Source organism: Camelus dromedarius, chromosome 3 (genome assembly GCF_036321535.1).
Source record: "Camelus dromedarius isolate mCamDro1 chromosome 3, mCamDro1.pat, whole genome shotgun sequence".
In the NCBI taxonomy this organism is placed as follows: Eukaryota; Metazoa; Chordata; class Mammalia; order Artiodactyla; family Camelidae; genus Camelus; species Camelus dromedarius.
Window position 1 is genome coordinate 54,087,909 of NC_087438.1, and position 18,694 is coordinate 54,106,602.

Genomic DNA, 18,694 nt, shown 5'->3' on the forward strand with positions numbered 1-18,694 from the left:
GAAGTTTGACCTGAATTGAGGTTATTCCGTCTCTGGTTTTCTTTCTCATTACTGGAAAGGATCAACACAGCAGCAGAATATACATGCTTTTCAAGTGCACATGGAACATTCTTAGGATAGATCACGTGCTAGGCCATAGTCATATAATTAAAGTTCCTGTAAGTAGATTTACTGACCATCAAACTTGCCATTTTCCTTCATCAAGTTTTTAAAGGTATCTTCATGTTGTAATCGAACTTTCCTTCTTTCAGAAGCCAGATTATGTTCCACATGATCTTGTTCAGTTAGAAGTGTGATTGGTTTTAAATGAATCTGGAAAAAGAAAAACATGTATCTTTCATTGCCTTGTTCAATTATAAAAACACAGCGTGAATTTTGCAAAAACAAATGATATGTTATATTGTTTTCTAACTCAAAGTAAATAGAGCATTTATGGGTGCTTTCACATTTTATTTGACTTAATTTTTTTCTTAAAATATTTTTTAAACTAAAAAAGAAATCAATGTAGGCATAATTATTTGTTCAAACAATAAGTTACATGCCTTAAAAAGCTTTCCAAATATTTTCTCTGATTTAAAAAATTTTCAACAAAACTATAAAATAAGAAATTCTTCAAATTAATGAATGAGGAAAGGGACTTTGACTCCACTAAAGTGTTATCTATCTTTTGCAAAATTAAGATATCAAAAGGAGAGAGTAAAGATGTTCTAGAGAAAGCTATCATGTACCTAGAGATATTCCCAACTTTGAAATTTCATCATATGATTCGGAAACATTAATAAGCAAACTGAAAGAATCAATATGTCAGAATAAGGCTCTAACTGACCTCCAAAAACCTGGAAGAATGATGCAACAGAACCAAGGGCTCAAGCTCCTCCAGAAATGCCTGAGTGCTGACCTGTGTATGTGAGTCACCTTGCAGCTGGACAGGGATAGCTCTGTGCTTATTTACAGGACGCGTAAAGGCTGCTGCTGACCCTTGACCAAGATAAGGATGAAATAGCTAATGATTTCTCATGCATGCTTAAAGTTAAACACCTCTGGACTACCTTGTGTAATCTGTTTAGCAATGTATAAACCAATAACTTGCACTGGTTTAACTAGTCACACAGCCTTATTTCAGTTGTGTGACCAGAGGGGTGTAAAAGACCTGGTAAACTAATGCCTTGGCGCTCTTATCTGCAGATGAAGTATACTTTGTGTGCCTGAAGAGGACCATAAGAGGACCCTGTGGCTGGAAGTCTTGGACCTCTCTGATGTTTGCTGTGCTTTCTTTCTCCTGCTGTGCCAGCTCCTTTAACTTCAGTAAGGCCTCGTATGAGCATAGACCATGGAGTCTTGTGAGGCCTTCAGTAATCTCGCCTGTGCCATTTTTGAACTAGGCCTAGTTAATCATTGCTCATCTCATCCTGGAATAAACTCACTTTGGACAGAGATCCAGGTAGGGCCTGTTGGTATAAACTAAACCACTGATTTTTTTCATGGCTCTTCTCATGATGTGCTACTGAACAAGAATGTTACTAACTAGAAAATACGTTAGTCTGGGAAAGGTGCTTTACAATAAAGATTATCTGAGCTTGTACCAATTATGGCAGCTCTTAAGGCACCTGACTTCCCAGAAACGCTTTTGGAAACAGTTCTTTAGACTCAGCAGAGACTGGACCACAGTATGACTATTACATTTTGGGGAGGGGGGTTGGTAATTAGGTTTATTTATTTGTTTTAGTGGAGGTACTGGGGATCGACCCCAGGACCTCATGTGTGCCAAGCATGCACTCTACCACTGAGATAAACCCTTCCCCCTTGACTATTATATTCTTATTTCATGACTCCCTGAAGCTGGAGCAAGAAGCCTGAAGCTGGAGGGGAAAAATGATGGCCCTCATTTTCTCCCCCATGTGAAGGAATAGCTTGGGTAGGTAGACTGCTTTCTGTCACTTGCTCTCTGATCTCAGAACTCTGCACCCTTCCCCATATTCTCCCATCCTCAAAAGTTTGGAGATTTAGGGGGGATTCCAGGAAAAAGAGAAGTTGGTAAGACCTGTCTCAATGTCTCAATGATTTTAGTGAACGCAGAATCCCTGGGATACTTTTTCAGAGTACAGATTCCAAGCTCCTATAAGAGTGACTAATTCAGTAGGTCTGAGATACAGCCCAGAAAGCTGCATTTTGTAATATAATAGTTGATACAAACTTCAATTTGAAAAATAATGCCTTTTGGGCAATGAGAATTTGCCTTGTGGCCTGTTTAATATCGGGCAGAAAGTGGGAAAAGTGTCCCAGTGTACAAAACTCCGCACCGTGGTAGGCCAACTCAGCCCCCGCCCATTCTGTGCCTCCTGGCCCAAATGAGCAGTAGCTAGCTGGTGAGTGCAGCCCTGTTGTCACCTCTTTTGGGCACAGAGGAAACACTGCTTTGTCCTGGCTCTGATGTTGTAGGCACTTCTGAGGAAGAACACTTTTCATAGTGAGAAGTACTTGTTACTTCAGAGTGGGGCTTGGAGAAGCCACTGTGTTCACTATGGAGCGATCCTTGGAATGAAATATTTAAGTTCTAAATTGAATTATTACATTTAAAAATACTTAGACTAAATGGGGACCCTCCTCTAGGCACCCTGACCCTAAAAAGAAAAGCCAAGAAATCATGAGTAAATTCCCAGCAGACTAGGGACGAGCTGCTGTGGGCCAATGGCCAGGCAAGCCCACTGGGCACCCACATCAGGCCAATGTATTTCTTTTTCAGGTGTTTTTACCCCATATGCCCTGAAGCCTATTTTTAAACTTCAGTAACTCGGCAACTTTGATATTCTTTCTTTAGGTATGAAAAAATGATTGGACCATAACAAGCAACTGCTAGCTAAATTGCTCTTGCTTTGAAAAAAAAATTTTAACTCAATTTTGAGTTATATAACCACAAAAGAAAAGAACTAAATCCCTAAGCAATATTTATGAGAAACTAATACGACCTTCAGATCATTTAAAACACAGTGGTTTTCTCTCTTTCACAAACTGGCAACATCTTTCATTTTCTTTAAGGTAGTTGATACTGTGATATTACCACATGAATACTGGTGAAAACGAAGATAAATATTGGTGAATAACAAGTCTTGGGAAAGCATACCTCATGGTAAAAGAAATTTATTCCATAATAATTCTGCTGCTGATACTTATGTTAATTGTCCCCAAATAAACATACTAGATCCTTCTTCATACAGAAAATTTACCTTTTCTGTTCCAACTGGTTTGGTTACAAATGTAGAGAAAGCCACACTAACAAGTTTCTCAATGCCAGTGAACATGTCCTGTACTGTGACCTTGATGCTGATCTAAAATGGAAAGAAAAATAAATTCATTAATTTCCAGCCATCCAGACAACAGATGTGATTGTAGCATTCAGAATTCATTTACGTACTTCATCATTGTTTTATTTTTTGATGAAACCAGCATTTTAATTTACTTTTAAGTAATACTGTCTTTTCAATGATTCTCTGTAAAATAGGAAAAATCTTTTTCTAATTAAAGAAAAATATATATTTACCATGGAAAATTTGGTAAATATAAAAATAGATAAATTATAAAAATGAAAGTTGACTATCCAGAGTAAATATTATCAGTAATCTTATCACCTAGATTAATAAATACTAACCTTTTAGAAATTTTCTTCCAGTTTTATATATATATATGAAATGTATATATATGTATATTTGTATATACATTCACACACAAAAGATTATCATATTGTATTTACAGTTTTATAACTTAAAAAATTTTGGCATTATGTGATATGCACTTTCTAACCCCATTATTACTAAATATGTGTTTGAAAACAAGATATTAATGAATGCTTATTGCCCATCAGAGAGATGTACCATAACTTTTTTTAATCTTTAGTCTGAGTTTTATAACTACATTGACCTGGGCAGTGTGTTATTTGCATTCATGTTATTTGCAGCTTTGTTTCCTCTTACAGGAGTTTTATTTTTCAGGAATAGCAAGAAGGTGGCTGAGACACTTCATGGTGATGCGGTGGTGGACTAGATTTCCCCATGTGAAGAGCTCTGAAGCTCACTCTGATCCTTGTGATCACAATTCTGTAAAAGTGTAGGTAAGATCAGGAACATCCCCTAGATAAATAATACTACCTTCTTAAAACAGTGGGCAACCTTGGGCATCTTAGTTCAGCACTGTGTTACCAATGATAAAGAATATCTGTTTCTACATCTTCACCGAGTACATCATGTACAAAAATAATCAACATTCCACGATTCACTTAACTTAAAAAAGTAAACTAGTATTTGCATGGTAAACATAAGTTAACTAGGTAGTGATTAACCAAATTTAAACTTTCCATTCTCAACCCCCAACAACTCTCAACCCTACATAGCTTTCCACTTTCAGAAATAGGCAAATGAAAAATAAAATAAGACAACTAACAGTAAAAAAAAAAAAGTAGCAATTCTGGAGAATTAAAACAAGTTCCGAACATTGTCTTCTATCAGAACAGTTAACTTCGTTATGTTTGATGACCAAATGTCTCAAAAACATAGCAGGGGAAATTTCACTTTGTGTCATGACAGAATGGGTCAGATTGGAATTCCATCCTGTGCAAACAACAAGAAAACTGGTCCAAGTATAGAAAGGAACTATTTTCACACACAGGACAGCAGGCAACACAGACCTGTGATCTCCGAGGAAAGGGAGATAAATGAGGGGAGCACTTGCATTTCCTGGGCTCTCAACTTGAAGGTAATTCCTAGACTATGACCAAGGAAGGGAAACTGACTCTTACTGAATTGAGGAGCCAGAAATCAAGGAGATCAAGGCAGCTGAGATTATCCCAGAGAGGAGGGAGCTACAAAAGGAAAGACTTCTGGATATATGCATATTGTTCCCATTGGGTGTTGGGTTTGATACCAGTTTGAGCACGTGTAGGGGATAAAATCTCAAAAGGCCAGACAAGAACAACTTCTGAGGAAGAAACAATTACTGTAATGTAAACAGTTCCAAGAGCTCACAGAGAGCTAGGAGTCTTTGGTGTTCCCTCCAGCCAGACCCCACTGAATACACAACACATTCACTGAGACCTCAGAAGACCACATCTTGGAAGAGGGACTAAATTAGCTCTAAATGGGGCTAGCATTTACTTTTCTTAGGTCAGAAGTCTGTGCTTGCAAGCTCCCTGGGTTCTTTTCTTTTTTTAGTTTCTGGTCAAACTTCCTTTGGAAATTCTAGCTGGTCTCAGGGTATAAGAGGAAAAGGAGAAAAGAAAGGGAACTTTTATCTATGCATGGGCTAAATATAAAGGAGAGTTCTATCTCTCAGGAGAGAGGCCAAGCCCAGAGGCTATTGTGTGGCAAAGGTCAAGAGCCCCAGTGTTGAGAAATCAGGATCCAAAGGCACCATCACAACTGACACTGGCAGAGCTCATTTTATCCACAGGTTTTTATTGCCTTTCTGATTTCTTCAAGGATTTTGTATTCTGTTATATACATACTGGAGGAAAGTGACTAAATTAGGGTAAAGCCATCACCATAAGTGTAGTTACTGCCAAAATAGTTCTGTTATGGGTGGATTTGTGTTCCTCACCAAATCTGGCACCTCAGAATGTGACCTTATTTGAAAATAGGGTGTAGTTAGTTAAGATGAAGTCATATTGGAGTAGGATGGGCCCCTAATCCAGAATGACTGATGTCCTTACAAAAAGGGGAAATTTGGAGACACACACACACACACACACACACACACTCTACCATGTGCAGGTGAAGCCTGAGATTGGGGTGATGCGGCAGAAGCCATGATTGCCAGCAAATCACCAGAGGTTAGGAAGGAAGATGTGGGCAGATTCTCTCCCATAGTCCTTGGAAGGAACCAACCCTACTGACACCTTGATTTAGGACTGCTAGCCTCCAGAGCAGTGAGACCATAAACTTCTGTTGTTTAATGCACCTAATCTGTGAAACTTTGTAATAGTAGCCCTAAGAAACAAATATAAGTCCCTACCTGTCATTTTTGCCCAGAGATCAAAGGGACTGCTACTGACCAACCTAGAAGTTGCAACAGGGGACCCAGTAACTCCTCTGCTGCTAATTTAACCTGGATGGAGACTTCAGAAGCCCCTGAGAATGTTGTACTCATAACTATGGTAAAAAAAAGAAAACCAGGTAGAGGAAGAAGAAAAATCTAAACTTCTCCTCTGCCTTTTAAAAACTAGTTAATTATGAGGCTAGTCTTCATTAAGGGTGAGGAGATGGAGAATAATAATGGAGTCAGAATAATTAAGAAATAAAACCCATACCTAGCAAAGAACCAGAAGAGTGCCCTTTTCCTTTGTACGTTTACTTTCTGTGCATACTTCTGTGTGAAGATAGTGCATCACATTTAATTTTAGTAGCAGGGTTGACTGGGAAACACAGGTTCCTTATTATTCACTTGTGAACCTGACTACAGATTCAGGGGCCTTCTGAAATTCAGAATCTCATGATCTCCAAGTTCTTCCAGGCCTCCTTGTCTGCCTTCTGTAAACAATGAAAAGATGATCACTAACAGGCAGAAGTAAGAAAAGGGAGCCTCTTACCTCCATGCTTGTGCTGAACGCTCTAGTAACTTTCGCTTTGATGGTTATTACTTGTCCAACTCTAGTGAAAAAAACAAACAGCTCGGTAATCCCAGCACATCTCATTTCAGATGTGAAGATTCACTTAAACACATGTGCCACAGAGTAGTTCTACCTTATCATGCCGATAATGTTCATGCATGAAAAACAGGTTAATGATAACAGAACAAGACAGAGCTATAAAACAGATAACCGATCATTGTAAACCACACATATATTGCTGACTACCTCTATTTTAAACAGAAGAGGGACTTTGGAATGACTTCCAAATCTGCAGCAGATACTTTGTATCACAGCTGTTTCCTTCAGAGAAGTTAAACATACAGGCAAGCCTATACAATTGATATTTTTTAAATGTTTGTTAACAAACAAATGGATAAACATACAAGCAAGCAAGGAAACAAATTGATCAGCTTCATTAAGCTACATGAGCCCTCAATGCTGCTAGATGATCCATTCATTCCTCATTATTGCTGGAACTCTGGTCACGTAACCTGAAGTTGTTTCAAAGCCTTTGGGTTCAGGCCCCTCAGTCACCTCTAATTCCTTCCCTTCACTTTAGCGGAAGATAAGGGTCTACCCAATATAAGCTTCCTCAGTTTTTCTGCCTTACTTTCGGAGTTGAACTGTATTCTCACTGTACTTCTCTTCTCTCATCTGTTTCAGAGGAAGAAAGATAGATCTCTTCCAGATCTCTCTCTTTACCTGTGCCCTTGGTCCCACCCCCTGTTATCTCTCCTCTACCATGGCCCAGCTTAGGCAGCTCTTTTGTACCCTCAATTGCTGTCCCTTCCCTGACTCCTTATCAAGCTATGAAAATGTTGAAGGCTTTTCCTTCCTAAAAATCTTTCAAGTTTATTCTTTCTCAAGATTTTTTCCCCTCCTCTACATATTCCTCTGTATTCAAACTTCCTAAAATAATCTTTTCTTTTTCAAACTCACACATTTAACGAATGTTTACTGAGTTACAACTAGTCCTGGCATTAAGCTAAGACCTCAGGATACAGTGATTAATATGACAAGGTTGCTGACATCAAGGAGACAGGTCTTCACTTTTGACACCAGAATGTAGACAGACGAAGTGCAATGCTATGAAATTTTTTGAAAAGAAGAAAGGATCGAGTATTACAAAGGCACCCAGAAGTGACTCGTTTGGAAAGTCAGGGAAGGAGTCATAGAAGAGGTAACATTTGAGATGCATCTTCAAAGATTAGGATTTTTGTCCAATGTAGAAGTCTGGGGGCTTCGCCTCCCATTCATTTTTTAGCCACTCAAATCTAGCTGTTGCCTCCATGTCTTACTTGTGATCTCTCCAGAGTCACTTCCGAGCAGCTAAGATCAAGGTCTTTTCTCATTTAACAGCATCAGTCAGCCTTTTTCTTCAGGAAACTTTCTCTTCCCTTGATTTCCAAAACACTGTTCTCTCTTCATTCTCAGTTTCCTTCACTGATTTCCCTTCCTTAGTTCATCCCTTAAATGGCGAGAGCCCCCAAATTTAAGTTCTTTGTTCTAGTCTCTTCTCATTTCACCTTCTTCCTGAAAGACCTCATTCTCTTCCACGATCCTGTCATCTTTATAGAGATGATTCTCAAATCTACATCTTCAGCCTGAACCTCATTCTTGAAACTCAGGGCCACATTTTCAGACTTCTCTCAGCAGGTTCAGCTCATAGTTATGGAGGCTCTACCAGGCTGAGTGTTAGCTGCTTCCACACGCATTACCTAATTTAACTTAATCCCCACACTAAGCATGTGCAAACCGTAACCAGTTTTCTTTTTTCCTTAAATTTGTTCCTCCTAGAATTCCTAGCTCTGTTTGGTAAAGTTTCTAGCAGAGATTTACAGTAATAGCATGAGGCAGAGTGTGAGCAGTGAGAGAAGAACTGGGCATCTCACTGGACAAGAATACTTAGGGTTTGAAACTGGTGGCAAATACCCCACCTTGAGAACCATCCCAGACTGGAAACAGATGATCTTCTCTCTCCCTTTTTCGTATAAGTTATATTTATGTCTTTAAGGATTAAGACATTCAGAAAGAAAAAAAGAGTACAAACATAAAATCAAAGAAATTAAGTAAAACCATATAATCCTAGTTTAAACAGTTATTAATATAAACTCTTTAAAAAAACACAATTCATAATTCCGTCCACTGAAAAGACATAGAAATAATGACCAATCCTGTATCAATGAGCACCTTCCCTGCCCAGATTATGCGTTCTACTACTTACCATTTCTTCTGAAAAAAATTTCTAAGTTTGTGTGAGAAAATGTAACAGATGAGCCCAGCTTGTCACAGCAGAAAGCAAAGGAATTATTAAAGACTTCTAACTTTGGGGTTATATCCAAAGGTCTTAGGAACCAAACTGAAGAAGCTCCCACTGTCCAAAGATGGGGTATTTTGAGCATCCATAAGAATAATCACATCAAAATTGAAATGCATCAAATATGTTAAAATCCATGGGCTCATAATGATACTAAATAAAGGAAAAGAATTAAGTCTGTTTTTCCCCAAACTTTGCCTCAGATTAGCCAAGTAATTAGTGAGATAAATAGTCTTTCTACACAAATATTCAGAAAGTAAATGAAGAAATGATAGAATTAGCATATTATCGTTTTATCAGAATCTAATGAAATAATGGTTCTAGATAATGATCATTAGGTGTTATATGCTCTTGAAAGGAACTGGTTTTTATCAAAAATCAAACTTTCATCAGATCAATTTTTAGATATAACTATCAGTTTACAAGAAATACAAAGGACAGAAGAACATGTTAAATAGGGATACGGTGAGCAAATATAAAACATGGTAAACTCTGTATGAAAAATGACCAGGCTTCTTTGAAAAATAAATTGCAAGAGAAAAGAAGAAAGGGAAAATTTTTATGTTAAAGTCATATCAGTCATATTGGATCCTGATTCAATAAACCAGTTGTTTAAATTAAAACAACATTTTTTGAGATCATTGGCATGATAGTTCTTGTAAATGGTTTCGTGATTATGTTATTATGTTTCCTAAAAGAGCCCTTATCTTTTAGAAATATATACTGAAACTTTCACAGATGATATCTGGAATTTTCTTCAGAATAATCCAGGTGTGTGTGGGAGTATGGAGGGGAACTGATAACACAGTAGTAGTAGTGTCCTTTGGTTGTTTACTGTCGTACTTAGGTGTTGGTTCCTTGGAGTTACGTGATGCTGTTCTACTTTTGTATGTGGTTGAAAGATTGTGTATCTTGAAATTTAGAGATAGTAAAACACATATAAAATGTTTTTATAAATTAACAAGCATAAAATGTTTTTGTAATTTATTATCTCTACTCAGATGGGTTAATGTTTACCCAACAACCTAATGATGAAATTCACCATCATAGAGATACTATTATCATTAACTATTCTTCTAGTAGAGGAAGGAGCCATTAAGAATCAGCTTTTAGAAATCCTGCTGTGCTTTATACGAGAATGCATCTAATGCTAAGAGCTATTTCTCAACAAAATCAGGACTAAATTTACACTTGAGTATTTACTAAAAGTAGGTTCTGCTGCTGTTAGTTCTACTGATTTGCGTTGGGTCAAATGTTATTTGTTTTATTAACAAATTGGATCACTGACTCTAAATTAGTAAGCTTAGGTGCCACAAATACATGTTGCAAATGAACCAAAAAGCCCAGGAGAAAGCTATGATAAAGCAATGCCACTTACCTAGCTGTCTCCTCAAATTGTATATCATCCACTGAGGCTGTAACACAGGAAACCCCAGCATGTTTTTCAGCTTCAAAAAATAGATAAAAATGGGCTGCATTAGTAGTTAAGTTTAAATATTTCAGCATGTGGGAAAAGGTATAAAACAAGTAGATTTATTCTAGTAACTCATCCTCTCATTCAGTATACTGTGCCCACACTTCTGGATGAGCTGTAATGGTAACAGTTCCTTTGCGCAGGAAGTTATTTTTCTACTGCATGGAAGTGACTGTACTGTCTCCTAAGTTTTAACTTACACTGTCTTTGATTTGAAATTCAACACCAACATCCAGGATATCTGGCTATTTAAATAGCAACTTAAGTAAGTTGGTGCCAACTTGAAATATTTTGTAAGGTTCTACCCTTCTTTTGTTTAAAAAACTGCATCAAAACTGTATCTGTTATCCCACATAACCAGTAGCTGAGTATATACCACTTAACTAACGTAAGCACTGAACAGTATGGAAGAACCCAAGATCATACCTGAAATCAGAGAGGAACTTCTCTGGGCATCAGAGAAACAGAGGTGGGCTCAGAGTAGGTATTTAATCAATATTTATTATTTATTACTACAAAATTCACACAAAATTCACAATGCATTAATTATGCTGGAGGAGGGAATTATTGAGTAGGGTAAGAGAGGTTAGAGAGGAGTCCAGTTATTTCCATGTTCCCCATCCGCATCTGTTGAGTTTTTTTGTTTGTTTGTTTGTTTTGATTATTGACTTACTGTATGTAAAAATATCAGAATTTATTCCGTTCAGGAAAAATTCTGACATGTGCTTTTTCCAGAATGTGATTCTGAGGAGCAATCAATTAAAACCCAAGCAGACTGCATTGGCTTTTCCTTTTTAATTTTGGAGACTTCACTCCTGGTGCCACATTATGAAAAAGAGACAGTGAGCTATACAAAATTTGTATTCTTTGTGTATAGTGGACTAGTGTAACTGAAATATATATTAATTGATAGTCCCAGGTAAAGAGATGTGAGGAAATACTCCAGAGAGTGAGTACTTAAAACATTCCTCTCTATGATCTAATTCTGGAGAAAATTGGATATTCTGGTTTTATTAGTTAGAAATAACTGTTCTTCCAAATATGCACTTAACATAAACTGAGCTACCAGAAAACTAACCATAGTGGAACTCTGTGTGTGAGTAATGGAGCGGGGAGGGTAGTCTTCCCATCTGTAAAGTTCTGTGAGAGGAAGAGAATGTAAAAGTATCAGACTCTAGAAATACTCAAGTTGGGCTTAGTTTAATTCAGTGTATCAAGCATTTGTTAAATTCCCACTGATTGCCAGACACTGAGCTGACTCTAACCTATCTTTTAATGAGTCCACTCAGTGACAGAGATCTAGCCATAGTCAGAGCCCTTTTACAGCTTAAGTTTTCTAGAGAACTATTGAGACCCTTGCAAATACATGCTGTAAAATTTGACTAATGGGTATCTAATAGGCATTCATTCTGGTTACCTGGCATAAGGGAATGAGATTCTGAGTTTATTAAACTATTATTGTTAATAAAGTATTACCATGTACACCAACATGAGTTACCAATTTTGAATGATTTAAATGATAAAGTGCAAAAACGAATAAAAGACTAAATTTTTACTGTATATTTTGGGTGTCTATTATGTATATATAGTACTATACTAGACTGCATTAGGGATCATAAAGAAACATAATCATAATCATAATAATTATTTATTAAGAATTTATTATTGGCCTGACACTGAGCTAAGTATTTATGCATATCAATTGCATGAGGTTGATACTATTACTGGTTCTGTTTTACAAATGGGGAAATTTAGGCTTAGAAAGATCAAATACATTATTGTAAATAGTGATTTTGACTATATAAGCAATAGGAACTTTGAGAAAAGAGAAGACCAAGGCATGCTCCCTAGAGGAGAGCTTGAGTGAGCATAGGCTTCAGGGGTTCAGGAGCCATGCTTTATGTTAAAGACTTTTTCAAGGGCCATTAAATTAAAATAGAAAAAATACAAATGTGGGGAACCAACATTGGGCCACAATTTTTACCTGCGATGTGATTATTTTCTTTTTACAAGTGTAACAGGTATGAATTCAACAGGACCAGCTTGTTGTGCTTTTTGATTTTGATCGTCCTCCATGCAGTATGCCAGTAAAAGTGGAGAAACCCTAAAGCTATTTCTGATTTCCTCAGGAGAATCAGAGAATCTGAGGAACAGTAGCTAAGTGGACGCAATCCAGGTATGATGGCCGACAAAAATGGTGGTGCCTCCATTCCTTCCTTCCTTCAGCTAATGTTGACTGAACACCTGTGCTATGCCAGCCTCTATGTAAGATGCTGGAAATATAAAACAGCCACTATCTCTGTTCTCATGGAGTCTGGTGGAGGAGCCAGAGATTGATTAAATGAAAACACAGTAACAAAATGAGTAAGTGCTCTGAAGGAAATACGGGTTTTATGAGGACCTGTCATTGAAGAAGCACACCTACGTGGGATGTCAGGGAAGGCATCCACTTGGAGGGATGTTTGAACTGAGATCTGAAGGATGAGAAGGAGTGTTGTGGAGGAGGGAGCTGAGGGAGGGGGCCATGCTGGGCAGAAGGAACAGTGACTACAGAGGTTCTGAAGAAGGTTCTTATGGCTAAAATGGAGAAAGCAAGAAAGGAGAGTAGGGAAGAGAAGGTTGGGGATAGACCATGCACAGGGCCTCAAAGCTCTTGGTTGACAATTTTATAATACTTAGTGTTAAAGATATTGTTTCACCATCTTTTGGCCTGATGGCACTGTTTCTGATGAGGTTAGTGGCTACTTCTAATTGCCATTCTCCTATGTATCATGTAGTATGTTTTCTCTAACTGCTTTCAAGATTTTCCCTTCATCATGGTTTTACTATGATGTACCTATGTGTGATCTCCTTTGCTGTTCTGTGATCTTCTTGAATCAGTAAATGTATGTCTTTTTATCATATTGGGGAAGTTTCAGCCATTATTTTTTTCAAATATTTGTTTTTGCCCCATACTTTTTCTCATCTCCTATGGGACTCCAATTATAAAAAGTATGTTATACCTTTCAATATTATTTTCATAAATCTCAGACACTTTGTTCATTTTAAAAATTAATTTTTTCCCTCTGTTCTTCAGATTGGATAATTTCTATTGATCTATCTTTATGTTTAATGACTCTTTTCTCTGTCTTCTCCTTTCTTCTGTTAATCCTATCCAGGGAATTTTTAATTTCAGATACTGAAGTTTTCAGTTTTGGAATTTCCATTGGGTTATTATTTTTATGGTCTCTGTTTCTCTGCTGAGACTTATTATATTTTCATTCATTATTATATTTTTCATTATGTTCTTGAGCAGAGTTATAATAGCTGCTTTAAAATCCTTGAGGCTTAATTCCAGCATTTGTGTCATCTAGGGATTGGTCTCCATTGATAGTCTTTTAAGAATGAGCCATGCTTTCCTGTTTCCTTGTATACCAAGTAATTTTGGATTGTATCCTAGCGATTGTGAGGGATACATTGTAGAAAATATAGGTTCTTATATGATCCTCTGAAGAGTATTGTTTTGTTTTTCACTTAGGTATTTAAGCTAAACTCACACTATAAAACTCTGTCTCACTAGAGGTAGGACCAGCCTTTTTCGTTTCTTTTGGCCTTAGCTAGGAAGTTGGGAGTCTGTCCTATTATACATGACTCAGATGTCACCAGAGATTTGAGCAAAGACTGTGGGTATATTTTAGGGCTGCCTCTCTGACTCTCTGATTTCTTCAGTCTTCCTCCTCACATTCCAGTAGCTGTATTTCCCCCAAATCTTCTTACTCTTCAAATCAGCAAGTCTGTCTTAATTTCCATTAGATTAAGCTGGGAGCACACTGGGCTCTTTCTTTAGGCTTAAAATTATATATATATATATATATATATTTTAAATATATATATATATATATATATATTTTAAAAAGTCAAAGTTAGCTAGTACCATTCTGTTCCTTCAAGTGTTGATTTCCAAGTGTTCTTAAGCCTGCTTTTGTTCACATTTCAGTTGCCTTAAGTAGCTTTTATTCTTTGTTTTTCTCAGAGTTTATAGTTGTTATTCATGGGAGAGCTTTTCTGATAGAGATACCATGCTGAAAGAGAGATCCTTATAACCCTTGGTAAGGAAGACAGTGGAGAAAGATGAACAGAACATGTGACATGATCAGATAAGCAGCTTCAGAAAGCACTTTAGATGCAGTGTGGAGAGGAGGCCAGAATGAATGGAGAAGACCAGTTTGGAAACCACTGCTGAAATCCACATGAAAGATGATGGTATCCTGGACTAGTGGTGGCAGTTGGAGGCGTACAAAGTGGTTGTGTTTGAATGATTGCTTTAAGTCACATTGTTAAGACTTGGTTCATGGATTAGATATGTGGAGGGAGAAGCAAGGTGAGGATCTAGGATGGATGACTCCTAGATTTTTTACTTGCATAAATGGATGGATTGGGTGCCATTCCTGAGAGAATGAACCCTGGAAAAGATTCACAAATGAAATAGAGAAGGAAATGTGAGCCTGGGATATTTCAAAATAAGAAATGGATATGGAGGGTAGAGAATGACCCATAGATGGCTCTAGGATTAAGGGACTAGAAGAATAATGGGGCCTAAGTGACAGAAGTGAGATCTAATGATCTAATGCCAAAATGATAGTGATGTGTTTAATCTTTCTTTAAATATTGAGAAGGGATTTTGCAATATAGAACTACCTGGTGGTCATGGAAGTGCCTTGGGGCCATGACCGTGGTCATTATTTATCATAGTAATGTGCCTGTACAGAAGTGCTGGTCAATGAGGAACTCTGGTTGGGAAAATGCCAGAAAACCCAGTTTTGGGATTAATTCCTATTGTATAAAATAAAATACCATGGTGGAGCATTTCTCTGCCTAAGACTGAGTTACACCTTGGCTAAATAATGTCCTCTGCTTATGTGGAGGTTTTTCTTACCGTGAAGTGTTTAACACATGCCTTAGCCATGTTTCCAAACCACTTTATCATAAAGGTTTCTTTAATTTTGTATTGTTAGTAATATAACTATTAAGATCCAGAGTAATTGGTTATCAACTGAATCCTTCTATGGTCTGAATTTCCAAAGGTAAAACCATAGAAATTTTTATGACAATTGCAGGAGGGCAACTGTTTCTCCATTATAGGACAGAAGCACAAAATGAGGTAACTTTAAAAGTCACTTCAGAATTTACATAATGAAATCAGTTACCTTGGCAATAGGCATCATTATTATTAGCAACCTCAAAATTTTCTATACTTGTTTGTCTTACATGCGAATGAATTTTATATTCATGTCTCCATTATTATATGTTATTATAACTGATCTCAAATCCTGATAAAAACTGTTAAGACAGAAATCAAAGAGACCTGTCAACAAACAGAAAACAGACTGGCATCGGCTATATGACTGAATTCTGCCCGTGGTTAATACACGGGGGATTAGAAACTTTATGAACACTCATTGAGGAAAGCAGGGTTTTGTAATCATCTGAGTTTTACTTTTGTCCTCTATAAAGTAAGAGTCCTAACATACATGATCTAAAGCTCCTTCCAGCTTTAGTACTTCATCTAATGTATTTTACTTAAAATGTACATTTGCTAAGTCTAGTAAGTGCCTTATGCAATGCCTGGCTTCCTTTTAGAAATGAGATTCCAACTTCTAGATCTGTTCATCCAGCTACCCATCCATATAATCAGGAGGTTTTTATTTCATACTTTCTGAGAGCACTGGAGAACCAGCTTTAGTTACATGCTAATTGGCCAGGCAGGAAATAAAAGGTGAACATTTTAATACACAAAATAATTATGGATTGTGCTGAGTGGTGTAAAGGAAGTCAGAAAGAGTTTTGTGATAAAAGTAATGAAAGGGTGCCAATGTAAAACAGGTGGTCAAGAAAGACTGCTCTCTAGAAATGATATTTAAGTGGAGATGGAATAGATGGAAAGGGCCCAGAGAAGAGTGTAAAGGCAAAAAGAAAAGCAAGTGCAAAGGTCCTGTGCAGAGACTACATGAGGGCGTGGAAGGCAACAAATTGAGTGCAGAAGCAGTTACAAGAATGAGTGATTAAACCAGACATTAAAGAGATTTGCAGAAATGTAAACCAGTATCTTTTCTCTAATAATACCACTTCTACATTTTTGTTCTTGTTGAAAATAGTTGTTTTTCAATAAAAATATGTAATGGATTTTTGTTCTGTTCAAATGAATTATTATTATTATTTTTTAAATTCGCATATGGTAAATACAGGGAAAAAAAGAACCTACATAAAAGCTCTCCAGGAGCCTTACTTATTTAATGGGGTAAAGGAGTCCTAAGACTAAAAGGTTTGAGAACCACTGGTCTAGGTCAATCCCTGTGTTGGGTGAACAATCTCAGTCATTACGTACTAGCCGCACAGGGTTTAAAACTGTGTAAATGCCTTCCTCTCGCTCCTTCTCCCTCTTCACGATCCCTGATCCTGGCTTGGCGCGGGCTAGAACCCCAAGCGTCGGCTTCCGCACTGGGCTGGGTTATCCCGCACCGGTCATCCTGGAACTTTCCACATCCCGACCTCTGCCATCCCGCATCCCCACATCCTAGCTGGCTTCCTAGCTCCCAGATACCACCCGCCGTACCCCACCCCAGCCCGCCCCGACACATACGCCGGACCCCCTTCAGGGCTTTCACATTCCGGACCCCTGGCACCCCGGGGTCTCCCGCATCCTGCACTCCCCTTCCAGCCCCACTACCTGCCAGGCAGGCGGTGGCGTCGATCCACTTGAGCAGCTGTCCGGCGCTAAGTTCGCCGCGCGGGTTGGAGTGCGCGGGCTGGATGGCCTGGCTCATGCGCACCTCTCCAGGCGCCGACCCCTCCATGACGGATCGAGAGTGCGAAGCCCCGGGGCAAGGGCGCCTGGCCTCTGCCCGGGCCACCACCGGGCCCGCCCTTGCTCCAAAGGGCACTGGCGCCCCGCCGCCCGACCCGGCCGCGCATCCCGCGCCCTGCTGGCCGCTTGGGCTGCTCGGTGCACTGGGAGGTGAGATTTAAGGGGCCAGGGACATCGTGAGGAGGGCGAAAGGGAACTCTCTTCTGTCTCAGAAGAAGCTGCATCTGGGGCGATCGAGGTTGGCATAGCTGGGAACAGCCCGGGGTTCCCACCTGCGAAGGGGGATAGCAGTACTTACCTCAGAGGACTGCAGAGAATTAAATGAGATAATGTAGGAAACTCACAGTGTGGGCTTGGCTAAGGTGCTGTAGGTGTTTGCCAAGTAAGTGAATAGTGAGATTATTATCCGTTTGAAGAATTGACAGGCGGTGGGGAGTTAATAATTAATTGGTTGAATGCTGTCCAGAGAATGCAGATCTTTTGCTTTAGAAGTTGATTTTTTAGAGTATTTGACTTTTCTTTCTTTCTGGCTGTTAACTCCTAAGTAGGGTGGGTACTCACTCCTCCCCCCTCAGCTCAAAATCCACCTTCTGATTCTTAGGATATTATAATGGTTCCAAAAACCACTGTTATTCATCACTTTGTTATGTAACTACCTCCACCCACAACTGCCAAACAAACCAAAAAAAAAAAAAAAAAAAAAAAAAGTGCTGATATTTGCAGGTACATCAGTCACCCAACAAGGGAAGGCTTTAACCTAGAGAATTTACAATTAGAAACTCATTTAAAATTGAGCCCAGCAAATCCCGAGAGAATTTCTTTATGACAGACTGACTCTAGAACATTAAATGAGAGTTTGCGTTGTTAAACTTAGCACATAAAAGCTGTTACACTTTCTAGAGCTGAAATCAATGACTTACAAAGCGGTTCCCATTAAGGAAACTTGGCACCAGGAAACCTCCAGCATATTATAGAGCCACAGGTGTCATGTTGTTAGGGCTGGCTGCATTGATGGGTGAAGAAATGGAAGCCTTGAGAGGAAGCAACATGCCAGGCAGGCAGCTGATGTAACAGGAGCTAAGGTAGTAGAGGACTTGGCTTGAACTCAGGGCTCCTGACTTACCATAAAGTCTAACTGACTCCAATAAATTGGTGCTGCTTTTTCATCTCTATGTAGATGGCCTGTCAAGCCCCATCTGAGACATCAAAATGCAGATTCTGGTAATTTTTCTTCCCCTTTTAAAGATTTTTTTTTTTAATGGAGGAGAGGAGTGAGGGAAACACGGACTTGATAACTTTACAGGATCCTCTAGGTAGGTTTCCATCCCAAAGAAGCATAAATTGGATGCATTCAGTTAGGTAAGTATGAAGTTTGACTTTTTTATAAAAAGCATAAAAATGACTTTTTTTTAAACAAGTAAATTAAAACTTGTGCTTCTAGGT

General features: G+C 38.4%; 1 protein-coding gene and 1 long non-coding RNA gene across 2 annotated transcripts in view; one reads left to right on the forward strand and one right to left on the reverse strand.

Moving 5' to 3' along the window:
• The window catches only part of ACOT12 (acyl-CoA thioesterase 12), a 40,252-nt gene extending 22,975 nt beyond the window's left edge, over positions 1-17,277 (reverse strand). Inside the window, exons 1-5 of the mRNA XM_064482067.1 lie at positions 17,114-17,277; positions 10,312-10,381; positions 6,575-6,635; positions 3,225-3,326; positions 177-312 (exon numbers count right to left, since the gene is read on the reverse strand). Coding sequence (XP_064338137.1) covers positions 177-312; positions 3,225-3,326; positions 6,575-6,635; positions 10,312-10,381; positions 17,114-17,240 — 496 coding nt within the window. The 5' untranslated portion in view covers positions 17,241-17,277. The remainder of the gene's footprint in view (positions 1-176; positions 313-3,224; positions 3,327-6,574; positions 6,636-10,311; positions 10,382-17,113) is intronic.
• LOC105084843 (uncharacterized) lies at positions 636-13,418 on the forward strand. Its single transcript, XR_010378909.1, has 5 exons — positions 636-1,441; positions 1,840-1,915; positions 3,037-3,127; positions 3,987-4,105; positions 12,421-13,418. It is a non-coding gene; the product is annotated as an uncharacterized LOC105084843 (long non-coding RNA).
• Positions 17,278-18,694: the final 1,417 nt, after the last annotated feature.